The following is a 26,663-nucleotide window of genomic DNA, read 5'->3' as shown; positions in this document are numbered from 1 at the left end:
GGCTTGCCACGGAGCGGAAGGGTGGCAGTGAAAGCGGAGGGTCTCGACGGACCAGACCCGGGCGACAGAAGCTGGCTTTGGGGACGTGGAACGTCACCTCTCTGGGGGGGAAGGAGCCGGAGCTTGTGCGGGAGGTGGAGCGTTACCAGTTGGATCTGGTTGGGCTCACCTCTACGCACAGCGTCGGCTCTGGAACCTTACTTCTGGATAGGGGTTGGACTCTATGCTTCTCCGGAGTTGCTCAAGGTGTGAGGCGCCGGGAGGGTGTGGGGATACTCACAAGTCCCCGGTTAGGTGCTTCGTTGTTGGAGTTTACCCCAGTGGACGAGAGGGTCGCCTCCCTACGCCTGCGGGTTATGGGGGGGAAAACTCTGACTGTTGTGTGTGCTTATGCACCCAACAGCAGTTCAGAGTATACGGCCTTCTTGGAGACCCTGGAAAGAGTCCTGTATGGGGCTCCTGAAGGGGACTCTTTAATCTTGCTGGGAGACTTCAACGCACATGTGGGCAATCATGGAGACACTTGGAGGGGCGTGATTGGGAGGAACGGCCCCCCTGATCTGAACCGGAGTGGTGGTTTGTTACTGGACTACTGTGCTAGTCATGGATTGGCCATAACAAACACCATGTTCGAACATAAGGATGCTCGTAAGTGTACGTGGTACCAGAGCACCCTAGGCAGAAGGTCCATGATCGATTTCGTTATCGTATCATCGGACCTGAGGCCGTATGTTTTGGACACTCGGGTAAAGAGAGGGGCGGAGTTGTCAACTGATCACCATCTGGTGGTGAGTTGGGTCGAGTGGCGGGGGAAGCCTCTGGATAGACCTGGTAAGCCCAAACGTGTAGTTCGGGTGAACTGGGAACGTCTGGAGGAGGCCCAAGTTCAGGAGGCCTTCAACTCACACCTCCGGCGGAGCTTTTCGGGCATTCCTGTGGAGGTTGGGGACATTGAACCAGAGTGGTCGGTGTTCAAAGCCTCTATTGCCGAAGCCGCGGCGGTGAGCTGTGGTCTCAAGGTCCTAGGTGCCTCAAGGGGCGGTAACCCTCGAACCTCCTGGTGGACACCGGTGGTCAGGGAAGCCGTCCGACTGAAGAAGGAGGCCTTCAGGGATTTGTTATCCCGGTGGACTCCCGAGGCAGTTGCAAGGTACCGACAGGCCCGAAGGGCAGCAGCCTCATCCGTGGCCGAGGCAAAGCAGCGGGTGTGGGAGAAGTTCGGAGAAGACATGGAGAAGGACTTTCGGGCGGCACCAAAGTTGTTCTGGAAAACTGTCCGACACCTCAGGAGGGGGAAGCAGGGAACCATCCAAGCTGTGTACAGTAAGGATGGGACGTTGTTGACCTCAACTGATGGAGTGTTAGGGCGTTGGAAGGAACACTTTGAGGAACTCCTGAACCCGACAACTCCGCCCTCTATGTTAGAGGCAGAGCTGGAGTATGACGGGGGATCAACACCAATCTCCCGGGGGGAGGTCACTGAGGTCGTCAAACAACTCCACAGTGGCAAAGCCCCGGGGGTGGATGAGATCCGCCCGGAAATGCTGAAGGCTCTGGGTGTTGAGGGACTGTCATGGTTGACACGTCTCATCAACGTTGCGTGGAAGTCGGAAACAGGTACCGAAGGAGTGGCAGACCGGGGTGGTGGTTCCCCTTTTTAAAAAGGGGGATCAGAGGGTGTGTGCCAATTACAGAGGCATCACACTACTCAGCCTCCCCGGGAAAGTTTACTCTAAGGTACTCGAAAGGAGGGTCAGGCCGATTGTCGAACCTCAGATTGAGGAGGAACAATGCGGATTCCGTCCTGGTCGTGGAACGACGGATCAGCTTTTTACTCTCGCAAGGATCCTGGAGGGGGCCTGGGAGTACGCTTATCCGGTCTACATGTGTTTTGTAGACTTGGAGAAGGCGTATGACCGAGTTCCCAGGGAGTTACTGTGGGAGGTGCTGCGGGAGTATGGGGTGAGGGGGTCTCTACTCAGGGCCATCCAATCTCTGTACTCCCAAAGCGAGAGCTGTGTCCGGGTCCTCGGCAGTAAGTCGGACCCATTTCCGGTGAGGGTTGGCCTCCGCCAGGGCTGCGCTTTGTCACCAATCCTGTTTGTAATATACATGGATCGGATTTCGAGGCGTAGTCATGGGGGAGGGGGTCTGCAGTTCGGTGGCCTAAGGATTGCACCACTGCTTTTTGCAGATGATGTGGTTCTAATGGCTTCATCGGTCTGCGACCTTCAGCACTCACTGGATCGGTTCGCAACCGAGTGTGAAGCGGCTGGGATGAGGATCAGCACCTCCAAATCTGAGGCCATGGTTCTCAGCAGGAAACCGATGGACCTGTCCACTTCAAGTAGGGAATGAGTCCTTACCCCAAGTGAAGGAGTTCAAGTATCTCGGGGTCTTGTTCTCGAGTGAGGGAACAATGGAGCGTGAGATGGGCCGGAGAATCGGAGCAGCGGGAGCGGTACTGCAGTCGCTTTACCGCACCGTTGTGACGAAAAGGGAGCTGAGCCAGAAGGCAAAGCTCTCTGTCTACCGGGCCATTTTCGTTCCTACCCTCACCTATGGTCATGAAGGATGGGTCATGACCGAAAGAACGAGATCGCGGATACAAGCGGCCGAGATGGGTTTTCTCCGCAGGGTGGCTGGTGTCTCCCTTAGGGATAAGGTGAGAAGTTCGGTCATCAGGGAGGGACTCGGAGTTGAGCCGCTCCTCCTTCGCGTCGAAAGGAGCCAGTTGAGGTGGTTCGGGCACCTAGTTAGGATGCCACCTGGGCGCCTCCCTAGGGAGGTGTTCCAGGCACGTCCAGCTGGGAAGAGACCAAGGGGTAGACCTAGGACCAGGTGGAGGGATTATATCTCTTCGCTGGCCTGGGAGTGCCTTGGGATCCCCCAGTCAGAGCTGGTTGATGTCGCCAGGGAAAAGAAAGTTTGGGGCTCTCTGCTGGAACTGCTACCCCCGCGACCCGACCACGGATAAGCGGGAGAAGATGGATGGATGGATGGAAAAGTGAAAAAGACCTCTTTCACCATCAAGGCTCTACCTGCCACTATCTCTGTGCTGGATCACATCTTAACATTTAGAGAGGCTACTCCAGCACTAAGGTTTGAGCCATGACTGAGTACATACTGACCCCCCCCACCACATTCCCCAGTCCGTCTCATTCAGGCTATCACTGTGTGTTTCCTGCAGAAATATCACATCTCATTTTTTCTGATTAAAGACCTCTAACACTAAAGCTCTTTTCTGTGCACTTCTACCCCTGTTAATGTTTAAAGAAGCAACCCTTAAAGCCTGCATTAGAGGAAGGAGATAGAGAAAAAGAACAGACAGGTACACACAGCAGAGAGGAGACACCCAGTGTTGCATGATCATTTTGAAATTATTTAGACCTTTTCAGTTTCCCCCCTTTTTTGCTTCCTTTCGTAACTTTTTTCATAGCAGTTACATGCTTCCTGAGACGATAGCGTCTCTTTTCATCCAGCAGGTCTAACCCTACAACTTTCTGAAGAGTGCTCACTGTATGAAGAAACTTGTTAGTGTCAGGGAAAAAGTCTCTCACTTCCACTGCCTTGCCAAAAGACTCATCTAAAAAAACATTAATCTCTTCCAAAGAATATATCTCTGCATTCTGAGAGAGACTATCTGCAACTGAAACACAGTCAGAATCCCCCTCACCGTCTGTGTCCATCTCTGTCACCTCATTACTGTCTGCAGCCTGTTGAAGCTCTTTTTGCCTCCCAGAACCAGACGGCAGCTCCTGCTGTGTGCCAACAGCCTCCACCTGTCCCACAGCACCAGTCCTCACCTGTCCTACTACATCATCTCCCACCTGTTTACCTGTTTCCACATTTTTTCCTCTCACACTCACCACACTCTCTACAGTCCCTGTTTCATCTCTCACGATATTCATCCCTACTTCATCCGCAGCCCCCGGGCCCCTGGCCGGTGCAGCAGCAGCCCCCGCGACACCGGGCTCCGCGGACCTAGCTGCCCCGGCCCCGACAGCCCCAGGCTCGTAATGTAAGGATCCTCAACAATATGTAATAATATTGATTGATAATACATGTTCACTTTATTATGGAAAACGCCCTGTTCAATCTTCTTGTTTGTTAGACACAAACTGTTATTTAAAGAAATACTGAATCCATGAATTATAAAATAATGACCTGACCTGCCCCCTTAGTGTCAAAGAGCCTCAGATCTTGGACTAAATAGCTAAATATATGCAGGAAAAATATCTGCTCTTTATCATCATGCTAATCTCAAGGAATTCCATGTTAGTCAACCTGGAAAATGTCTCCAGCTTGTGGTTTTAAACTAAGACCGAAAAAATACTGAAGCCTTTCTCTGATGGGATCAAATGTGTTCCTTCAGGGCTACTGTAGAGAGGCAGGGAGGGGTCAGAGGTCAGAGTTCCTGTTATCCTCCACACTCACCGTGACTGTAGTTTCCTTGTTCTGTTTCCTGGTGGCCGACGTTGATCCTGGGCTCTGCAGAGAGAAGGACACTGTCAAAGCCTCCACACACACACACACACACACACACACACACACACACACACACACACACACACACACACACACACACACACACACACACACACACACACACACACACACACACACACACACACACACACACACACACACACACACACACACACACACACACACACACACACACACACACACACACACACACACACACACACACACACACACACACACACACACACACACACACACACACACACAGTACCGACAAAATTGGAAGTTGGTTTGATGAAATCCGTAGGAGGAGCTTGTTCAAATGCGGCATGTGAAAAGTAAAAAATGGCCAAGGACTGCACATAAAATAGAAAATGACTGATGTGATGAGATTCTTGGAGCAAAGAACTGGAACACAAGGAGCACACAGGAGAGCTGGAACTGAGTAAAGACAGACACTGAGGATTTATTAGTGACAGAGCCCCTGCCCAAGCAACTCTAAGTTCTCAAAAGCTCAGAAGATGACTAACTTCCTGTTGGATTTACAATACTGCTGAGAGGCTAACTGTTAGCAACTTGGTAGGGGGCGCTATAGAGCTATTTGCCCACACCCCAAGAAAGAGACCCTTGAAATATCACATTCTTGAAACAGACAGCAGAAGAAAAGCTGGTCAACCCCCTGAGAATGATGCTAAGGTAAATGTCTGTCCCTGGGCCCTAAGCTGTCTGAAAGGCGACCCTTAAAAACAGTGTATTTTAATAGTCCTGGAAATTGTGAGAGCTAAGATAAATCTTATTAATCAGCCAAATATTTCATCAAGCTCCACAGCGTCTGTGTGTCGTCTGGCAGCCAGCTTGCTATTTTCCTGAAGAACTGCATTGATTGGCAAAAACTGATTCGTTTTCAACAAATTATTGATTTTTTCACTTTTCTGTGTGTTTATATTAGCGAACCTTACAGATCTGCGTAGTAACTGTTTAGTAAAGGCAATTAGCTTATCTGTCTGACACAAAGTAACGTATGACCTCCTGAGGCCAAATCGGGTAATTCAAGCAATTGTGGCAACTGTGCCTGTGAGGCAGTGCAGGTCGTCCTTCCACTGGAAGGTTGTGGGTTTGATCCCAACCCCTGCAGTTGATGCTCCCTGTATAAAGCGCTACATATATGCAGTCCATTTACCATGTGTGTCAGCCCCATAAAGCTCATTGGTTGAGGTTTGACCAGTGGTAGAGGAAAATGATTTGTTTGAATAGTTAAACGGCTTTACCTGTGGCTCTGAACTGCTTTTCCTAACCACACTGTTGTGTGAATGTTCCACATGATGCAACGGACTACCACTTGAGTGAAATCCATTTACTGGAGAGAAATGAGAGAAAGAGGGTGAGAGGGAAAGAGAAAGTCCTTAGTTATTTGGTGCTGATTGGCTGTAACCTTTGCTGATCCAGGATGAACGTTTCCTTCTCGTTGTGTGTATATTATGTCTTATATGAGGCAAGCACAGATAAATAATAGAGATCTTGATTGGGTTACACTAACTATTCATAAATTCACCAATAAGTTTGGTTCAAATTCCTTCCTAAATATTTAGCAACTGATGAAAACGTAACCAACAGAAATGGAGGAGGCCTCCCAGCAGGGCAGAGATGAGTCACAGGAAGTGTGTTTGCTGAACAGGGTGCTGACACACTGCAGACCCTACCTATTGGCAGGGGGGGTCTGAGGCAGAGGCAGGTGTTTGGGGTCCCAGGGGCACTGGACGGTCTCTCCCATGTCGTTTCTGATGGAGTGTTAAGGAGAAGGGGGGGGGCATTAGGAAACCGGAATGCCTACCAGCTGTCATACTCTTGTCACAGTGTTCACATTGAAAGTGAATGGTTGCATACTTGGCACTTCAGTCAGCAGTTAAACAGATCTTACAGTGTTCCACATTTCTTTCACTTTGGAGTGGGATCTGTTATGTTTTATACCCTAACCCAGCGTTTCTCAAAGTGTGGGGCGCAACGATGTGATAGGTGGGTCGCGAATGGATGCGATGAACGGGAGATTATTATTATTTATTTTTTTCAAAATAATTTTTTTGGACCTCAGGCCGGAATCGAACCTGGGTCCTCGCGGGCAGTAGTGGACTGTTACAGCCGGAGACTCGCAATGGCGGTGGACTTTCACAGAGCCGCTGCGGTGGCGGGTGCGGTGGCGGGTGCGGTGGCGGCGGGTGCGGTACCGGCGCAGCGGCGCTGTGAAAGTCCACGGCCCACCTATGCCAGAGCCAGCGGCCCACCGAAGGCAGCAGCCCACCAACGGCAGCGGCCCACCGGGAAAAATCCCGATATTCCCGATGGCCAATCCGAGCCTGCACATTTACAGAGATATATAAATAAACTTTCACACAACTTTAATTTACAGACATATGTAAAAACCTCACACACACACACACACACACACACACACACACACACACACACACACACACACACACACACACACACACACACACACACACACACACACACACACACACACACACACACACACACACACACACACACACACACACACACACACACACACACACACACACACACACACACACACACACACACACACACACACACACACACACACACACACAACACACACACACACAGCGTTGCAGTCGGGAAGAAAAGCAATGTGGAGCGGAGCTCACCACTTCATAAGGAGTTTAACCGTGACACTTTTCGAAATCCCGTTTGTGTCCCCCCACTTTACAAATAGGCCTATGTTTATTATTATCTTTTAACGCAAGCCGTCATCGCCACGGAGGAGCACACAGCCTCTGTGAGCGAGCGAGACAGAGAGAGAGAGCTAGAGAGCACACCTTTATCTATTTCATATAGTTGTAAAAAGAAAATTAACAAATCATTCCAATGTGTACTATAGGACAGTAAAAAAAAAAAAAGTTTAAAAGGAGAGTGATTAGTAAAATATGCATAAATAGAAAGAAAGAATGCTAACTAGGTAACATCAAATAAGAATAAACCAGTTTAAATGATTTGTTATTGGTTGTGATCATATTCTAAAGATGTTTGGATTATTGAAAAGTATACAGCTCCCTTTCATCTGAGTGTTGAGAGCTGTATCCATACATTCATTTTGTGCTCAAAGTGCACCAGATTGATGCTTTTCACTTCAACATTTAAAAACAAATCTTCCCGGGGTTGCATGCCCCCGGAGGAGGTGGAGGTGAGGTACCCCCCCAAATAAAGGGTTAAAATGATTAAATTGCATACATGTTCTTTTAGTAAACACTAGGGATGTAATGATATATCGAATAAAAATCTTTTAAAAAATAAATAAATTGTAAACCGTTATTTAACCAGATGGTCCCATTGAGATCATCGATCTCTTTTTCAAGGGAGACCTGTCCAACATGGCAGCAAGTAGGTTACAACATGAACATAAAACAACAGAACACAAAAGGACATCATATTTACAGGGCTACATGTACATACCTAGAGACATAGACAAGTACCAACAGTATATTTATATCTCGCCCTGTCAATAAGCCTCACCTTCTTGGCAACAACTGTATTGTTTTTGAAGTGGTGGACAGACAATGCACAGTTTGACCCATTGCTGTCACCCATGGCCAAAGCATATCTCTCTGTCCCAGCAACATCAGTACCAAGCAAGAGAGTTGTTTCCACAGCAGGGGATTTTGTAAACGCCCGAACATCCCAGCTTCTACCTGGAAATGTGGACATGCTCATATTCCTAAAAGATAACCTTGATGACGCTGAGTGAGTGAGTTAGAGTTGAGTTACTTGAAAAACTAAAGTGAAACTTGATTTATTCTATTGCAGGGTCTGATTATTATATTGTTGACACTTTAAAATACTACTATCCTACTAAAATGCTGTACAAATCAGATTTATTATTTAATAAATGAATGAGAGAGGATGTGAACATCTCTGAGGAGCAGCTGGTTACACTGTACATGGACTATAGGTCCCTACTGAGGGAGCAGAGAACGGGGTACAATACAGAGAAATGGCCGTTAGCTTTCCACCAAGAACTTTAGCAAGCTCCAAGAACAACATGTTGTGCAAACACTGCACAGCATTTTGTGTGTTTAGGCTTGAAGAATTAGAAAATGCAAATATGTCCCTTTATCTCACACTGCATCTGCGTCTTAAAGTGACAAGATGTTGGCAGTATCACTTCTTCTACCCTTCTCTCACTGGTTCCATTGCTCTGTATTTTGAATCCAAAGTGAAGTTGGGGAGCAAGGCAGAACAGTTTTTGTCACCTCCACTTGGTTAAAAAGCCCTCGTCTAAGTGAGCCACGGGAAGAACGAGCACCCCCCATCAATAAATCAACTAACAACTCGTATCATTTTCTTCAGCTCAACCAGGACAAAACTGAGCTGTTAATTATTAGTTCTGGAGCTCAGAGAGAGAAACTGGTTTCAGAACTTCATTAACTAAATATGAAACCTTGCCAACAAGTTGAGAACCTAGAGGTAATCTTAGACTCAGAGCTAAACTTTGAACCACATATCAGAAATATAACAAAAAGAGCATTTTATCATCTCTGGAATATTGCCAAAGTACAACTGTTTCTCTCTCGGGCCAGTACAGAGACACGGATGCACGCTTTGATAACATGTAGAATGCACTACTTTCTGTTCGGCCTAAAAACAATATTGCACCACTATAACTGCAGCGAAACTCAGCTGCGCGTGTTTGACCGAGGACCAGAGCACACATCACCCCATTGTAAAGTCTCTGCACTGGCTCCCTGTGAGCTACAGAATCCATTTGAAAATACTTCAATTGGTTTTTAAAACTCTTTATGGTCTTGGGCATAGCTAGTTTCTCGGATTTGCTTCTAACCTATGAGCCCTCTAGAACCCTCAAGTGTTCTGGTACTGGCCTTTTAATCGTACCCAAAAGGTAAAACAAAGACCCACGGTGAGCATCATTTTATTATCACAGAAATGTGGCTGTGGTACAGCCTCCAGAGGATCTGAGGCAGCAGAGAGCGATCACACTTTTAAGATAACAAAATCAAGACCCACCTTTTTAAAATGTTACTTTTAACTGAATTGTATTTTATTATTCTTTAAAAAATGTGTATTGTGTGTGTGTATGTATGCATGCATACATACTGTATATATATCAATGTATACAGTGTATATCGCAAAGCTATGAGTTACACTGATTATTAACCTGGAAGGGAGAGATAGTATTGTTTCTATTTGTGAATTGTCTATGTTTTTTTGTGAAGCACTTTGTGTGAAAAAAAAATGTGTCACTGTGAAAGGTGCGATATAAATAAAGCTTGATTTGATTTGAAGGAGCAGGTCATTATATCTATATATAATATATGCAATATTTAAACGACAGCCTAGTTGAGTATTGGCTAACGGGCTGTTAGCAGAGGAATCTGTTACCCGTACATAAACAGAGAGGGGGGTTATGTTCTGGAAATACATCTTAAAAATGTGTCCTTGACTATTTTACTTCATTGACTCTTACCGTTGCTTGTGGTGTTGACGTAGTATCGGCAGCCTTGTGGAGACATGTAGCATCTCCACTGAGGAGACAGGGGGTCTCTGAACCCCTCCACAGGGAGCTGACAGAGAGATGCTGTCCTCTGTCAAAACACACAGTCAGCTTGTGTCAATAACCACCAGCACTTTGGATTTCAATTTAAAACACATGTTAGATCAAAGGTAAAGATGTATTTCTTAAAGGACTGTCTAAATCTAAAAAAGTGCTGGAGATAAAAAATGTAACAGAATTTAACAAAAACACTGAAGGCTCTAAAATTGTGCAACAAATAGTTTGACTTCAATTAGGTTCCCACTTCCTCAAGTATTTCACAACCAGCAGCCAATGACTTCAGAGTGGAGCAGGCTGCACTGCCACATGCAGAACAAGGGAGTGTGTGCACACACTTTACAGCTGGAGAACACACACTGCACACATCTGCTACTGGTCAGCAGAAAGAAACAGCATTGCACCACATTTTACACTTTAGAGATGCTGTTTTGAGAAATTCTATATCGGCTAGTTTTTCATGGTAACAAACCCACAGAAAATTAGCAACAAACTCTGAACCCCCCAGCATCGTAACAAGCTTTATAGTGTGCCTTTGGTTTTAAAGTCCACAACTGTTTCCCTTCATTCCGTCTGCTCTCAGGGAACTCCTACCAACCAATGCACTGCTGACCACACATGCCAATCAGAACACGGACAAAGTCCATTAGCAATTATCTAATTGAGAATGAATGCATGAAACTACAATATGTACCGTACATGCACACAAACTGTGATTATTGTCTGCATATGTGTTTGTGAGAGTGGCAAGTACTGCTAACAAAGCCTGTTCTGTTACAACCCACCCACCCCTCCAGTTTATGTGGATTTCTAAAGCCTTGTTTGTCTCACTGCCTCTCCTCGCAGCTTCTACTCCAGCCAGACACATGACGTGGCTGACACAGGGTCATACTGACACACACTGTGCTCTCCTCACATCTTATCTGCACTTCTGTTCAGGATCATATAGCAACATGTCAATCCAGAGTTCTGCTTTCCACACTGAGTACTAAGTACAATGCATGTCTCGCTGTGACCCTTCAAAGACTGCTTCATTCACCTTTATGCAAGTCCATGCGTCCAGCTTTGAATGATCATACTGTCCTCTCTAACTGATCTCATGCAGGGTGTGACCAGGCTTACACATGCTTGTCTTGTAATATAATTATGTAATATGCAAAAAGTTGTTTTATTATGTGTCAAATGACACATGTATACCTTCTTGTTATTGTGGTTATGAATTGAACAATAATGTATAATTTCCCTCAAAGTATAATCGTTTGAAGGCCCTGCTTTCCCAGGAACACACGTGATGAGTCACAGTTTAATGTACAGAACATTCTGATTAATCTTCATTGTATGTTAGTGTTGGGACCTCTCCCTGGCTACTGAGCCATGGATCTTAATTTTACAAGATCCCCCATCGGTGTGAAATTTCATTGCAACTTCTGATAGAAGGAAGGCTGAAGAGACATACAAAGCCACCAACTGGACGTTAACCTGTTAAGCCCGATAGCACCCTGCCGGCGGGGGCAAACAAAACCATTTTCACGAAACTGTGTCTCAGGGCTTCTTAACATTTAACAACCTATTAATGTGTCATACCCACTTAACGGGAAGAAACTCAGCTAACTGACGATATGAACCATTTTTCATAACCTAAACAAAACAGACAAAAGTCTAATGCCAAGCCTCTGAATCAGCACTAAGCGAAAGAGTGCTAACGCACTTAGCACATAACTCACGGTAGCAATATGTTAAACTTCATGCAATCTGCACAAACTACGAAACTAGATATCATATGAAAGCTGAGATTCCACACATTCCAATGGTATAAGTTTAATCACTGTGCGACCAAAACTCAAGGCAGCGAAATCCAGCAAAGACAACACACAACTTCACTTTATGGGGGCAAAACGGCAAATACGTCTTACCCAGACCCGGCGCCAGAACAAATCTAAAGGGAGGGCATATGATTTTCATGGGAGGGCACACAAAACCGTCATGTGTGGCCTGCAGTACAATATATATCAAACAGCAAGGCCAACAGCATTGCGTAAAGACGCACACTTATCGCAAACATACACAAATAAAGGTCAACATAGAAACCACTTTTGAAACATTGTGTGCGTGGCAGCACAAACACTGGTCAACCACGAGCAAGGCACACTGGTTAAGGATGGCAGCTTCCTCATCGTTGCACTCAGAGAGAAATAGACGGAGACGATGAACTGTTTAGCCCGCCTTGGGCATGGTTTATGTTCCTATGCACTGCAGGTGCATCCTTTCGCTCAGCCGAGCTAACTTAGAACATTATTTTGGCCAACTCTGCATCTTTGTACTGCAGCGTATACTCAAACAGCGATAGGAAGAGCCCACTGCCTGACTCGGACATGCTGTGGAGTGAACCGTGGTCACCTCTGAGAGGGAGTTGGTTGACAGCTAAAAAAGCTATAATATCAACGACAGCTGACACGTAATAACGGCTCCGTGCAGCTGATCTGCACCAAAGTACTAATTTCCTTATTTGTTTCCTCGCGTATCTGTCTCTCTCTCCACAAACTCTCACATGAAATGTGTTCTTTTGATGCGGCATGTCTTAGCAGTCCTTTATCAGTCTGTAATGTGTGTTTCCAGTCGCAAAAACCTTTGACAGTAAAAGCCGCATCAGATGAAGACGTATTTACTTTAAAGTGTCTACAGGGGAAACAAAAGGCTGCGTCTGCTTTTAACGAATCTTCAAGCCATGGTCTGTTGTTGTAAGGCAGGGCAAGTTTATTTATATAGCATATGGATAAAAGTTACAGTGCAGTCTAAGATATGAATAGTTCAATTAAAAGCAGCGACAAAAAGAAAAGTCTTCAGCCTGGATTTAAAAGTAGTCAGAGTTGTAGCGGACCTGCAGGTTTGTTCCAGATATTTGGAGCATAATAACTGAACGCTGCTTCTCCATGTTTAGTTCTGACTCTGGGGACAGAAAGCTGACCAGTCCCTGAAGACCTGAGAGATCTGGATGGTTCATAATTTAGCAGGAGGTCAGAAATGTATTCTGGGCCTAAACCATTCAGTGCTTTATAAACCAGCAGTTTATAAACCTAGCGTTGTTTTTGGTAATGATGTCAGAGAAGAACGATTGTCGTGCGTTTTTCAATTCCAAATTATAAAGGCCAAGTCTCTCTTTATAGATTTCAAATGGAACCTGGAGATTTGTTTTTCACCACCTGCGTTCAGCTTTTCGACATTCTCTTTTTTCTGTTCTCACGCTCATGGCCTTTCTCCATGGAGATATTTTCTTGCCAGACACTTCCTTTACCTTAGTTGGAGCAATGGCATCTATAACCTTTTTAATTTTTGAATTAAAATGATCTACTAGCTCATTTGCTGAGATGTTAGCAGGGGCAAGTGTGGAAGAAAAATTCTGTGTAAACATTTCCCTAGTATTTTCAGTTAAATATCGCTTTGTGGTTACCTCTTTTTAAACATTTTTGTGAACAGAAATAGAGCTCTCTTGTACCATGCAGCGGCACAAGTGTGCTTCTTTCCTGAAAACAATCTCCCTGGATAACAGTCCAGTTTCACCTGGTTGGGTTTATTAACCCCAAGATCATCTGGGGCTGTTGGTCTTTGAGCGGTTGCTGGCCCAATAGTACCTGTTGATGTGCTACAAGGTAGCGTCTGTAGTGGAGGCACCGGCACGGAGGAGGAGGATGCTGGCGGGTGTGGTACAGGGTGTGGCAACGCAGGTGGTGATGGTAGGGGCACAAGGAGCTGTGTCTCGGAGGACAGCGTTGGTGGCGGCCGCCTTGATGAGTGAAGGCCTGGGCTCGCTAACTCAGCCCCGGGGTTTGCCGAGGTCAAGCTTGTGACATTAAGGCGTGCTGCTGCAACGGCAGGTGCAGGGTTGCCAGCAGCACCATCGGCTGCAGTTCTTTCATCGCTATTTCGTTTTAATAAATCCTTAGACCTTTTGAGCCAATTTCTGATGTCCATTTTGTAATTCAAACAGAAATGGGAGTCTACAGAATGCACAATAAACAAATCCAGAATAGGCGGCAGAGTGTGACGCTGTGATTGGTCTAAATGTCAATCACAAATCACAACAGACATGAATTTATTTGACGTAGCCTGCGATTTTTTTTTTTGTTACTATCTGACATCACATACATCGTAGCATAAAAGTTCACAGTTTATTTATAATTCAAATTAAAACATTTTTTAAATGTTATAAATAATAAAAAACGTGTTTATTGGGGGAGGGCAGGAATGTCAAATGGGAGGGCTTCCCTGGCCCTCCCACGGCGCCGAGCATGGTCTTACCTTTGTTGCTTTCTGATCAAAAGTTGTGTTCAAGGGCATTAAAACGCATATAAACGCTGCTGAAGGTTAATCCAATGTCTCTGCGTCACTTCGAAACGATTACTGATAATCCATCATAACATTTATGGCAATAAACATAGTTTTCTATAGAGTGTAAACCAGCTTCCGGTTTTGGGCATGCTGGCTAAGCATCACTCTCATTCACCAATGGTAATGTTTAGATGGATTTAGGAGCCCCCCCCCCTCGATTATATTGGCTCTAACGGTTCAAAAGAGGTGTCAATCACCAAAATCGACCAATGGGTTCCAGAGATCCGGCAAATACACCCAAATGACCCCAGAGGTGGGTTTTTTTCTAAACCTCTCTAAAAAGGTCAAATGTCACTTGTTTTGCATCAATCTTGATACAGGGTACTTATTATATGTTATAATTTGGATTCCTAAAGGTTTTAGTCTACTATCCCATCATTCAAGGTTAGTTTTCACTATAAGTAATGGTTTTTTTTTGGACGGAAACTATAATTTAAATTGTTTTACCATGTTCAATCTGAATTTACTCTAAAATAAAAACAACTATATTGATTATGACTTTTCTACATCCAACTCACAGGTTTATCTTCATTGCTTTGAGAAAAAAGATTATTAATTTACCCCTTTTAGAAGTGACCATATACCTGTTGCGATAATCAATAAATTGACTTATCGTACGATAAATAAAAATGGACTCGATAATATTTCTGAGCTCGATAAATTGCTGTTTACATAAGGATGTGACCAGAATCTTCGCCAGGCACGATGTGGCTGCCAGGCACACGCGCTCGCGTTGTGTGTGTCTGCCGGCCTGGCGGGCTGTGAGGGGCGGGGGTCACACACAGAGCCAGGTCAGGAGTCAGACACTCCGAGAAACACCTGAAACACAACCACCCCATTCCGTTTTCCCAGCCGGGAGCAAACACACCAGCTGTCTATACAACCAGGTGAAAGACAAAGTTCTGAAAGAGTTAAAAGACATATCTTTTTACTCTGCAACTACCGATATGTGGTCAAGCTCTAATATGACACCATACATGAGCTTGACCGTGCATTACATTACAGATGACTGGACTGCAGTCGAAGTGTTTAGAGACCAGGTACATACCAGACAACCACACTGCTAACATACTTGCAGAAAACCTGCAGTCTGCTTTAGCGCTATACAAGTCTCATGTATTATTATTATTATTAGCAGACTGGGCACTGGAGGAGAGCAAACTTTCCTGTATAACCACAGACAATGGTGCAAACATTGTGGCTGCAATACGCCAACTCGGCTGGCCATGGCTCAACTGCTTTGGCCACAACCTCCATTTGGCTGTGTCTCATGGTTTGGACAGTGACAAGGATCGCACAGCGCGTGCCATGGGAGTGTGTAGGAATCTTGTCAACACCTTCAACCTCAGCTGGCTAAAGAAGAGAGACCTGAGAAAGGCACAGACTGAAGCCAATCTCCCCCAACACAGTCTAATACTGGTGAGTGATGGATAAATCATTGATAGTTGTGTTAATATTCAACAAAAAACATGTTAACGGTTAATTTAAGATTAAATAAAGAGTTCTTATTTTTTTTGTGACTTACATATGGACCTGTAATGTTCTTTCATTAGCATGTATTAGATCGTTGGTTACATTATAATAACATGTACAATTACTTGTGATAAATAATGGAAATGGCAAAAGTAATATTTGTTTAATTATGTTGATTTAGACTAATGAAAAATAACATGTTATCTTTCCCACAGGATGTCGCCACACGATGGGGAACAAAGCAAAAGATGCTAGAGAAGGTGCTGGAGCAACTCCCGGCCATAAGACGTGTCCTCGTTGAGGATCGAAAACATGGCCACCTCAACCCAACCTGGCAGGATTTGACGAGTTAGAATCCATAAATGCAGCAATGAAGCCAGTGGCTGATTTCACAGATCTGCTATCAGCGGTGTCCTCAGTTCTGTGTTGGAACGACTGAACTCACAGAGAACATAAAGGGCAACGTGCAGGGTACAGAAATACAGCCCACCAAACATCCAGCTCTTGTTGACCAAGGCCACCGTCTTGGATCCGAGGTACCGTGGTAGCATGGAGGATGCAGAAGTCTTGGATCCGAGGTACCGTGGTAGCATGGAGGATGCAGAAGTCTTGGATCTGAGGTACCGTGGTAGCATGGAGGATGCAGAAGTCTTGGATCTGAGGTACCGTGGTAGCATGGAGGATGCAGAAGTCTTGGATCTGAGGTACCGTGGTAGCATGGAGGATGCAGAAGTCTTGGATCCGAGGTATCGTGGTAGCATGGAGGATGCAGAAGTCTTGGATGATGTCAGGCAACAGCTTGTGCAAGAGCTAGTGGACATGAAAGAGCAACAAGGAAGCAGAGAAGGTGCCAGCAGCGAAGAGAGCTGCAGTAAAGCTGCAGAGGAAACGATGAACCTCCACCAGCACCTGTCAGGAAGAAGAGGCTGAGGGACCTTCTACAGAACAGAAAAGCCCAATTAACCACAAGCGCTCCCAAAAAGAGTACTTGTTGATTTAGAGCTGACAAAGTTCCTCCAGGAAGAAGCAGTTGATGCATCATCCGATCCCTTCATGTGGTGAGTTCTCATTCATAACACTCCGTTCGATGTCTCACTACATCTCGATTTATCAGTAACCGGGCTAGCTTAACGGTCCACAGACTGAACCCAAAGCTAACATTCGGTCGACGGGCGCTTGCCGGTTACTTTTTTTGCTTTGCAAGAAGACTGAGCAATATTAACACACCAGTTAATATTGTAATCTGCCTCGCCGTTTCTTTCTGTCGAAATAACGGTAAGGTTTGATTTTTTCTTCAAGCTAGTAACATACCTGTTGCTTGTTTTTTCTTCCCTCCACACCGACACCATGGTAAAGAGGACGTTCTCTTTTCTCTCTCACACCAGAGGAGACAAAGATAAAAAAAGAAGAAGGTATTAACACACCAGTTAATATTCTTTAAAGAATAAAATCTACACCGTCGCCTTTTTTCCTTTCGGACTAACGGCAAGGTTGGATTTTTTTCTCAGTAACGTACCTGTTACTAGCGTGTCCACTCCACGCCGACACCCCGGCGATCGAAGATGGACCCTTCTCTCCCTCACACCAGAGGAGTCAGGGACTCGGAGGCTCGGCTATGCGGCTGCGGGTTTAAGATTTCAGGCACAGACTCACACCAGGTCTGCTCTTCCTGCCTCGGGCTGGAACACGCCCGGGAGGCTATCGATAACCCCGGCTCGTGCGGGCATTGTACCCGCTTTACCATTAAGAGCCTCCGCCGACGGTTAGCACGCCAAGCTAGCTTGTCGGGACAGGACCCCCTCATGTCCGCTGATTCGCCGGCCGGCAATCAAGACATGGTGGCGTCCGCCGCAGAGATTGAGCCCCGTGCTGTGTCAGACTGGGGCTCAACAACAAAGACAGCCGCTGAACCGGAGCCCCACGCCATTTCAGGCTGGGACCCGGTGGCGGCAAGAGCCGCGAGAGCGGAGCCCCGCGCTGTGTCAAGCTGGGACTCCCAATTGGACCTCACCATGGTTCCACCCGCGGAGGATGTCCTGGAGTTGGACTATATGGAGGACGAAGAGGATACCTCTGAGTTCCTCCTGTCTGACTCGGACTCGGATGACATCTTCGTTTAATCGGCTCAGGCTGCAAAGCCGGGAGCGATGTCCGCTCCCCCGGGCGAGAGCATACCAGCTTCGCCCGTCCTAAGCATGGACTTGCAGGCCGTGTGTCAACAGGCTGCGTCCAGGCTGGACATCCCATGGCCTGAAGTGGCCAAGGAGACCTCCAGATCTCGCTACGAGGGGAAGAACTTGCCCCAAGCAGCGAGGACGAAGAGGCAGCTCCTTCCAGTCTTTCCGGAGATGCTGGACGAGGTGTCGGTCTCGTGGAGAGACCGTCCCTTTAGCAACAAGGCCCCAATCCAGATTGCCTCCTCCCTGGACTGTGACGGTATGGAGAGGCTCGGCCTGCTCCGCATGCCGCCCATGGAACCGCTGGTGGAAGCCCACCTCCAACCGAGGCTGGCTTCGACACCGAGCAGGAACCCCATGCTACCGGCAAAGGCAGACCGGTTCCAGTCAGCGATGACCGAACGGGCCTATAAAGCCGCAGCTTTGTCCGCCAGGGCACTCAACGTCTCCTCGCTGCTGACCGCCTACCAGGCGGAGCTCTGCGAAGACATGTTGAGCAAACCTGAGCCTGCCGTGTGGGACGAGATCGCAGCGATCACGGACATTTGCCTCCGTGTGCAGCGCTGTGCAGTCCAAGCCACGGAAAAAGCACTGGGAATGATGGTGGTACAGGAGAGAGCCAGGTGGCTCAACCTGACGAACCTTCCAGACCGGGAAAAAGAGGATGTTCTGGACATGCCTATTGTTCCCGAGGGCATATTTGGCTCCGCTCTAGCTTCAATGCAGCTGAGATGCGAGTCAAAAAGGAAGGGAGACAAGGCTCTTCAGCTCTGTTTCCCCCGAAGGGTCCAGCCGCCACCTCCAATGGTCCCGCGGCAGGCCTTCACTCAAGCTGTCTCACGTCCTGCCCGGTTCAAAATACCGAAGCAGCAGAGACCGCAGCCCGTCCCGGGTCCCCAGCCCAGGCACGACGCAAGAGGGAGTTGGCCAAGAAAATCTCCGGTTCCGGCAGCTGCCGCTCAGGCACAGCCGACCCAGGTTTTCAGCCACCAGGCGAGGAAGAAGAAGCGGGCGGCCTGACAGCCTTCCCTCCTCTCCTCGGTGAAAGAGCTGGAAGTTCCCTGTGTTCAATGCTCATGTGTTTCCGGGGTGCAACCATGCCCCCATCTTCCCGCCGCCTCGAGTAAGGCCAGAACGTCATCCTCAAGTTCGCGCCATCAGGGAAATGGACTTAACATCGAAGACAGCAAGTTCCGCTGTCTGTTTAAGTCACACAAACACATGTCATCATTGTTGTTTCAAAATAAATCATTTTCCACTGTCGTTTCCAGGCTTGAAGCCAAGGGCGCAGTCAATAAAAATGAAAAGAAACAACAACAGTCTGTCGTCTGCCCCTCTTTTTAGAGCGGCTACGGCCGCTCTCAAAAGGCGGACAATAGACGGGATTGTGAAGGCACCACCGCCACGCGCATGCGCAGTGTCGGCCGGGGTTGTAAACCTGGGGTACCACCGTGTTCAGACACTAGAGGGCCCCATAACACAACAAATAGAGACACTGAGGGAAGACGACAGAGCTGTGACATCTCCGCTCGCTATGAGAAGCGAAAAGTGGAGGATGCTCACAGATTCTGCTTGGGTTTTCAAGACAGTAACACAGGGCTACAGGCTCCAATTCGCTGTCACCCCCCCTCACTTCTCGGGCATTCTGTATTCACAGGCCCGGGGAGAGTCGGCCCATATTCTAGAGCAAGGGATTTTCTCGCTACTAGAAAAGAAGGCTATATCGATAATACCCGCCGAACAGAGTCAGAGCGGCTTTTATTCCAAGTATTTCCTCGTTCCCAAACGGGGAGGGAACGGAATTCGGCCTACACTAGATTTGAGAGCTCTGAACAAATATCTCAAAAGATACAAATTCAGAATGCTCACTCACACATCTCTGTTGCGTCTCGTGCGCCAAAACGACTGGTTCACATCAGTCGACCTGAAAGATGCGTATTTCCACATCCCAGTATATTACCCACACAGGAAATATCTGAGGTTCGCCTTTCAGGGTGTCTGTTACGAGTACAGAGTACTTCCCTTCGGTCTGTCTCTCAGCCCGCGAGTGTTTGTACGGTGTACGGAAGCCGCGATAGCCCCGTTAAGACAACAGGGTATTCGCCTGGCAACTTATCTGGACGATTGGCTCCTTCTCGCACAGTCGGAGCAAGAGGCTATTACGCAGACGAATGTCCTCGTAAAACACCTGCTCGACCTGGGTTTCGTAATAAACACAGAAGAGAGCATGTTGTCTCCAGCCCAGACTGTACTCTTCCTGGGCCTACGCCTGAATTCGGTGTCCTTTACAGCCCGCTTGTCAGCAGAGAGAGTGAAAGCCTTCAGGGCTTGCCTCGCTCATTTCCAGCCACGCAAATATGTTCTCTTCAGGTCATGTCTGCGGTTGCTGGGGCTCATGGCGTCAGCCATTCTGGTGGTACGACTGGGACGCTTACACATGAGGGAGTTTCAGCGCTGGGTAGCTGCCCTCAGATTGGACCCCGCGCGTCATGGCGAGCGGAGAGTGATGGTCACTATGAAATGCGTAATGGCACTGCGCCACTGGCTACACCCGACTTTTCTAGTACGGGGCGTGCCTATGGGTGCTGTCCTATCGCGGAAGGTGGTCACCACAGACGCATGTCTGACGGGCTGGGGGGGTATATACGAAGGTCGACCGGTGAGGGGTCTCTGGAGCAGAGACCTCCAACGGTCACACATAAATTATCTGGAGCTTTTAGCGGTGTTCCTCACCCTGAAACATTTTCTGCCTTTTCTCAGAGGACATCATGTCCTTGTGAGGACAGACAACACGACCACAATATCGTATATAAACCGCCATGGTGGTTTGCGTTCTCTCCAGTTACACATGCTAGCACGCAAACTGATCTTATGGAGCTGCGGACGTCTCCTCTCTCTGAGAGCGACGCACGTACCTGGAGTGATGAACCTCGGGGCGGATCTGCTGTCCAGAGGTGCACCACTATATGCAGACTGGACTCTACATCTAATGATTGTGAGTCAGCTGTGGGTGCGTTACGACCGAGCCGCGGTAGATCTGTTCGCATCAAAAGAAAATGCTCAATGTCAGCTGTTCTTTTCAATGCGCAATTTAAACACACCGTTAGGCGTGGATGCGCTCGCACACGTTTGGCCTCCGGTCCTTCTGTACGCGTTCCCACTAGGGATGCTCCGATCGCCAATTTCGGGGCCGATCGCCGATCGCCGGAATCAGTATCGGCCGATACTGATCGCCGATCCGATCGAGTGGGCGGGGCCTAAATGGAAGATTTAAACATCACTTTAAATCTTCCATTTAAAGTGATGTTTAAAACGCAGTTAATGGGGCTCATTCACTGGAGCTTCCACAAACAACAATCAACTTAATTATTACATTCAAATGATGTACATTATTCAAGTTTACATTCACTTTGGATAATAACACGGGAGAAATTAGCGGAAGCGCTCTCTTTTCCTCTCTCCCTCTCTCTCTCCCTCTCTCTCTCCCCCCTCTCTCCCTCTCCTGACAGCCTGTCAGTATTTCATGCAGCTCACTAATCCAGTAATGAGTGACCCGACAATGAACAATACATATATTTATAATAACTAGTTTAGCTTGTTCCAGAGGTAGATAAAATAGCTAAGTGTGTTAGGTCTAACTCTTACGGTACGTCCACACAGCAGCTTTTCGAAAATCTTGAAAATCTTGGAGCTGGGCGTGTCTGAAAGCTTGGGGATTTTTTGCGTGCAACGCGACCAACAACCAATCACAAGAATCTCCCGCCCCCGACATACAAAGCAAAAAACCCCGGGGATTTTATGCGAGCAATATATATATATATATAAACTCCCCAAACAGGCGAAAACCTACCAGTTTCACCCACTGTCTCTGCCACCTCCCTCCATGCCTGGTTCCTCCGGCTTGTATCCCGTTAATAGTTCTGGTCGTAAAGAACAGGGTGATTTGCTACCGTAATTTCTCGTTTGGAATATGAGGAAATGAACTGCGGTCTGGTTCTCCCTGTGTGTGTGTTTCGCTGCGCTTACCTGTCCGGCGGGCAGAGCTGCAGGATTTCTGCTTCACACATGTTGCATACCGCTATTTTACTGTCTTTTTCGGACACCTTCAAATAATGCCAGACCGGTGAAGCCATTTTGGCGAGCTTGTTTTGGCGCACACAGAGAAAAGTGTCATGTATTTTACGTCATGCGATCGGCTCTCGCGATCGGCATGTTTAGAGAGCACCGATCGATCGGTAGAGAGTGAGTATCGGCCGATCTCGATCGGTGACCGATCGATCGGAGCATCCCTAGTTCCCACCCCTGGCTCTGATACCCCCAACTCTGGCCAGAGTGAGAGAACAACGCCACACACTTATCCTGATAGCTCCGCACTGGCCTGCAATGTACTGGCTGGCGGAGATATATCAGCTGCTGTGCGGGCAGCCGTGGCAGCTCCCACTACGCAGGGACATACTGTCTCAGGCGGGGGGGGACGATCTTTCACCCACACCCAGAGCGCTTGGCACTATGGGCCTGGCCCGTGAGTGGTACAATCTGAATACAGTGGGGCTCCCTCAGAAGGTGATACACACTATTCAGAGAGCAAGAGCTTTCTCCACCAGGTCCCTCTATGACTGTAAGTGGAGGGTGTTTTAGGAGTGGTGCCTTCAAAAAGGACACATCTCTTTTCAATGTCCTGTCGGGGTGATTTTATCATTTCTACAGGACTTAATTGATAAACACAGAGCTTTCTCTACGATCAAAGTGTACCTGGCTGCTATTGCTGCATGCCATGTGGGCTTTGAGGGAAAGACGGCTAGCCAACATCCTTTGGTCTGCCGTTTTATGAAAGGGGCTCGCAGGCTCCTCCCTGTTTCCAGGTCACTGGTGCCCTTATGGGACTTGGCAGTGGTTTTAGATGGGCTCACTCGACCTCCATTTGAACCCCTGGAAGAAGCTGACATAAAACACCTGTCACTGAAGACAGTGCTGTTACTGGCTCTGGCATCTGCCAAGCGAGTCAGTGACATTCATGCGCTCTCTGTACATCCTTCATGCACTCAGTTTGCCCCGGGGCAAACAAGAGTGTCGCTGAAGCCCAACCCTGCCTTTATACCTAAGGTGGTTGGCTCATGTACCCCCATTGACATTGTGGCATATCCTCCGCCGCTGTGTTCCTCTGAGGAACAGCGGCCGAATTTGCTGTGTCCAGTTTGTGCTTTACGCATCTATATGGACAGGTCAAAAGAGTTTCGTTGTAGTGACCAACTCTTTATATCCTGGGCTAACTCTCAGAAGGGCAAGCCCGTTACCAGGCAACGGCTCTCCCACTGGATTGTGGAAGCGATTGCTCTGGCTTATACGAGTCAGGGTTTGCAGACACCAACGGGCCTGCGTGCTCATTCTACTTGTGGACTGGCTACATCCTGGGCTTTGTTCAAGGGTGTTTCCATCCAAGACATTTGTGCAGCAGCGAGCAGGTCCTCACGCTCACTTTTGTCCACTTTTACAGGCTAGATGTCTCTTCTCCAAGTGTGGCCTGCACAGTGCTGGGTCCCGTGTTGAGACAGGGTTCTACCTGTTAAGTTCTGGTTGTTTTGGTGATTTTCGAGATAAGCATGTCTAGCAATACGGGAGTTTCAATATCCCATAGTGAGACATCGAACGGAGTGTTATGAATGAGAACTATAGGTTACTTACGTAAACCCAGTTCTCAGAGTAACATGAAGTGAGATGTCTCACCAGAAGGCCCTTCTTGCTAAGGCGAAGCGAGAAGAGGTGCTTATTTTGAATGACGCTGCGTCGTAGCACAAGCTACTTAAAGGGTGGGTGGATTCCCTGACGTTGACGTCAAGATCACCAGCCAATCAGGATTGGCGTAATGAGATTGATGCTTCTGTTTGCATACGCGTTGAGGCGCATCCCATAGTGAGACATCTCACTTCATGTTACTCTGAGAACTGGGGTTACGTAAGTAACCTATATATTTATACAATACATGTGCATTTGTGCAACAAGCACTAGCTCAGAGAGAATGTTCAGCACAGCTGGCAACATTGCTACCTCAGAGAGATCCTGCCCTAAGCCCCACGAGGCAAACATGTTGGTGGTCCTTGCTCGGAATCTTTGATTTACAGATTTGGATATGGCCTGTTGAGGCATCTGGGTCGTTGTAGTGGCCCCTGTACACTTGAGTTTTGTTTTAAGGAGCTTTTTTTGCTTGTGTGCTAATATTTTTATATATATACACTTTATTTATATATATACACTTTATTTATTTTACATTTTTTTTAGTAGTGTATTTTGAAATGCAATTGCGTGTTTTGGCCACAAGAGAGCTCTGTTTTCAAGCCTGAGTCTATTTAATTTATTGTTTTGGTTGTGTGATTTATTTAATTAATTTTTTATAATTTAATTAATTTGTTTTTATTATATATTTCAATATTATTTTACATTTAATTAGCAATGTTCAATGTTCAATAAAAGGTTATGTTTGAAAGGATGTACTTGAATTATTATCATATATTATCATTATGTCAGTGGTCTAAAATGGTCTTACAACGGTCGATATTATCGTTTATCGCAATAATTTCCAGGAAAATGTATCGTCCAACAAAACTAATTATCGTGACAGGCCTAAACATACAGTCATTTGTTCTGGGAATGTCATTTTCGAGCCTGAGACCTGAAAAACAGGCTCAGGGCTTAACAGGTTAATACAGTAACGCACTGATCATCACTATCTGTCTCCTCTCCCTGGAGAATCATCCACTTTGGATCCACACCGCGCTACACCGGACAATGAAGCCAACATCACAGTGGGCGTTACACGGGATACAACCTTCCCACAGATTGCTCTTTGGCCTATCCCGGGTGTCTCTTGCTGCAATAATCCATGTGCATTCGTCAAAAGTACTCCTCAAAAGGATAACAGGAAACAGGTGAACCCGGTGATCACCTAGGATCTCCACCAACAGGAATCGGAGTGTCTTTCCACCTATCAATCACTCAAGAACATTCTGGGATCCCAAAGATAAGCCAAAGGGCCTTTTGGGTGGGCATTTACACATACAAAGCAATACATCTAAAAGTGAGCAGATCCATCAACTTTCACTGGACTCTAATTTAGATGTCCTGTGTTTATCTGAGAAATGGCTTCATGACTCTGACCCATCAGGAGCCTTTAACGGACAGAAGAAGCAGCTCAGAAAGGGGCATAGTTATGATTTACATGAAGGATAGTATCCAGTGTAAAGAGAATGGATGGGTGTTGCACATTGTCACCAAAAATGTAAATTGTTCTTATTGTAATTTATCATCCTCCCTCTTCAATTGATATTTTTTATGAGAATTAAGAACATTTTAATTATAATATAATTTTAGAAAAAAGTGATTAGAATGGGAGATTGGAAGGTGACCCTGTGCTTTCATTGCAAAGAGGGAGAGAGAACAGGCCTGAGGATTTCACAGGAATGTGTCTGGAATGAGGAAGTGGGGTGAGGGTGAGGGTTAATCTGATGAGCAGCCACCGTTATTAGTGAATGCTGCCTTTATCTTCCAGTGTGTGTGTGTGTGTGTGTGTGTGTGTGTGTGTGTGTGTGTGTGTGTGTGTGTGTGTGTGTGTGTGTGTGTGTGTGTGTGTGTGTGTGTGTGTGTGTGTGTGTGTGTGTGTGTGTGTGTGTGTGTGTGTGTGTGTGTGTGTGTGTGTGTGTAAATGTGTTTTTCAGTGGCAGGGATAACAAATTAAAAGTAAGATTTAAGCACATTGACATCCAGAAGTAGTATTAAATAACGAGCAGCACATATTAAATGTCTCTCACCTCCAGGACCTGCACATAGCTGGAGGGGAACCAGCCCGATGACCCCTCCCTCTGCCCCCGCCACCAGCCTCCGGGCGCCGCCTGCAGCACTTCGATCATGTCCCCGGCATGGAAGCTCAGTCCCTGCGGGTGCTGCTCCCCGCTGAACGGGTACAAACTCCGGCAGTAGGATCCAGACATCACCCACAGCGCAGTGATGGGGTGGGGGGGTGGGCGGGGAAGTGGATCAACAGTTGTTGCTCACCGGCAGCCCTCACTCACTGACGCAAACGCAAACACTGACACTAGGCTTGTTTGAGACGAGCTGCGGCTCCCCTCGAAAGTAGGCGAGAATAGCCGATCGCAGCTGGGGGAGGTCTCAAAAAGATCGCCTGAAGTCGGACAGCTCGGAGTCGGCTTCGGCTTCTTCTTCTTCTCTCGGTTTTTTGGCGGATTGCAAACAACTTTAAGGTGCATACCGTATGGGCATAGATATGTCTCATAATTATTTGTGTGAACATAAAAATAATTTGTGTGTAAATATGTGATTTGTAAATGTAAAACACCATCCACAAATGCATTTAAAAGATTTGCAAACTCACAAATAAATGTGCAAGTGTAAAACGGATCTGCAAATACGCTAAATATTTTCACAAATAAAAAAAAGATCTGTGATTATCTCTTTAACATTGACAACTTTCGATCAGGCATTTGTGAATCAATTTTATATTTGCCGACCAAAAATGCGCTTGC

The 26,663-nt window shown here is 46.9% G+C and overlaps 1 protein-coding gene across 4 annotated transcripts in view; it reads right to left on the bottom strand.

Moving 5' to 3' along the window:
• The window catches only part of LOC117552370 (growth arrest-specific protein 7-like), a 46,232-nt gene extending 19,858 nt beyond the window's left edge, over positions 1-26,374 (bottom strand). For 2 of the 4 annotated variants that reach the window (XR_004569941.1, XM_034225745.1), the window contains exons 1-5: positions 25,932-26,374; positions 10,010-10,127; positions 6,189-6,266; positions 5,757-5,845; positions 4,438-4,491 (exon numbers count right to left, since the gene is read on the bottom strand). Coding sequence is in view for 3 of the 4 variants with exons in the window: in XM_034225745.1 (XP_034081636.1) it covers positions 4,438-4,491; positions 5,757-5,845; positions 6,189-6,266; positions 10,010-10,127; positions 25,932-26,111 (519 nt within the window). In the remaining variant the exon portion in view is untranslated. The remainder of the gene's footprint in view (positions 1-4,437; positions 4,492-5,756; positions 5,846-6,188; positions 6,267-10,009; positions 10,128-25,931) is intronic. The other 2 variants (XM_034225746.1, XM_034225747.1) reach the window with 2 other exon arrangements.
• Between the last annotated feature and the right edge of the window lie 289 nt (positions 26,375-26,663).

This window comes from Gymnodraco acuticeps, unplaced genomic scaffold (assembly GCF_902827175.1).
Source record: "Gymnodraco acuticeps unplaced genomic scaffold, fGymAcu1.1, whole genome shotgun sequence".
NCBI lineage: Eukaryota > Metazoa > Chordata > Actinopteri > Perciformes > Bathydraconidae > Gymnodraco > Gymnodraco acuticeps.
Note: the sequence above shows the minus strand (reverse complement) of the source record. Positions and strands in the feature narration are given on the sequence as shown.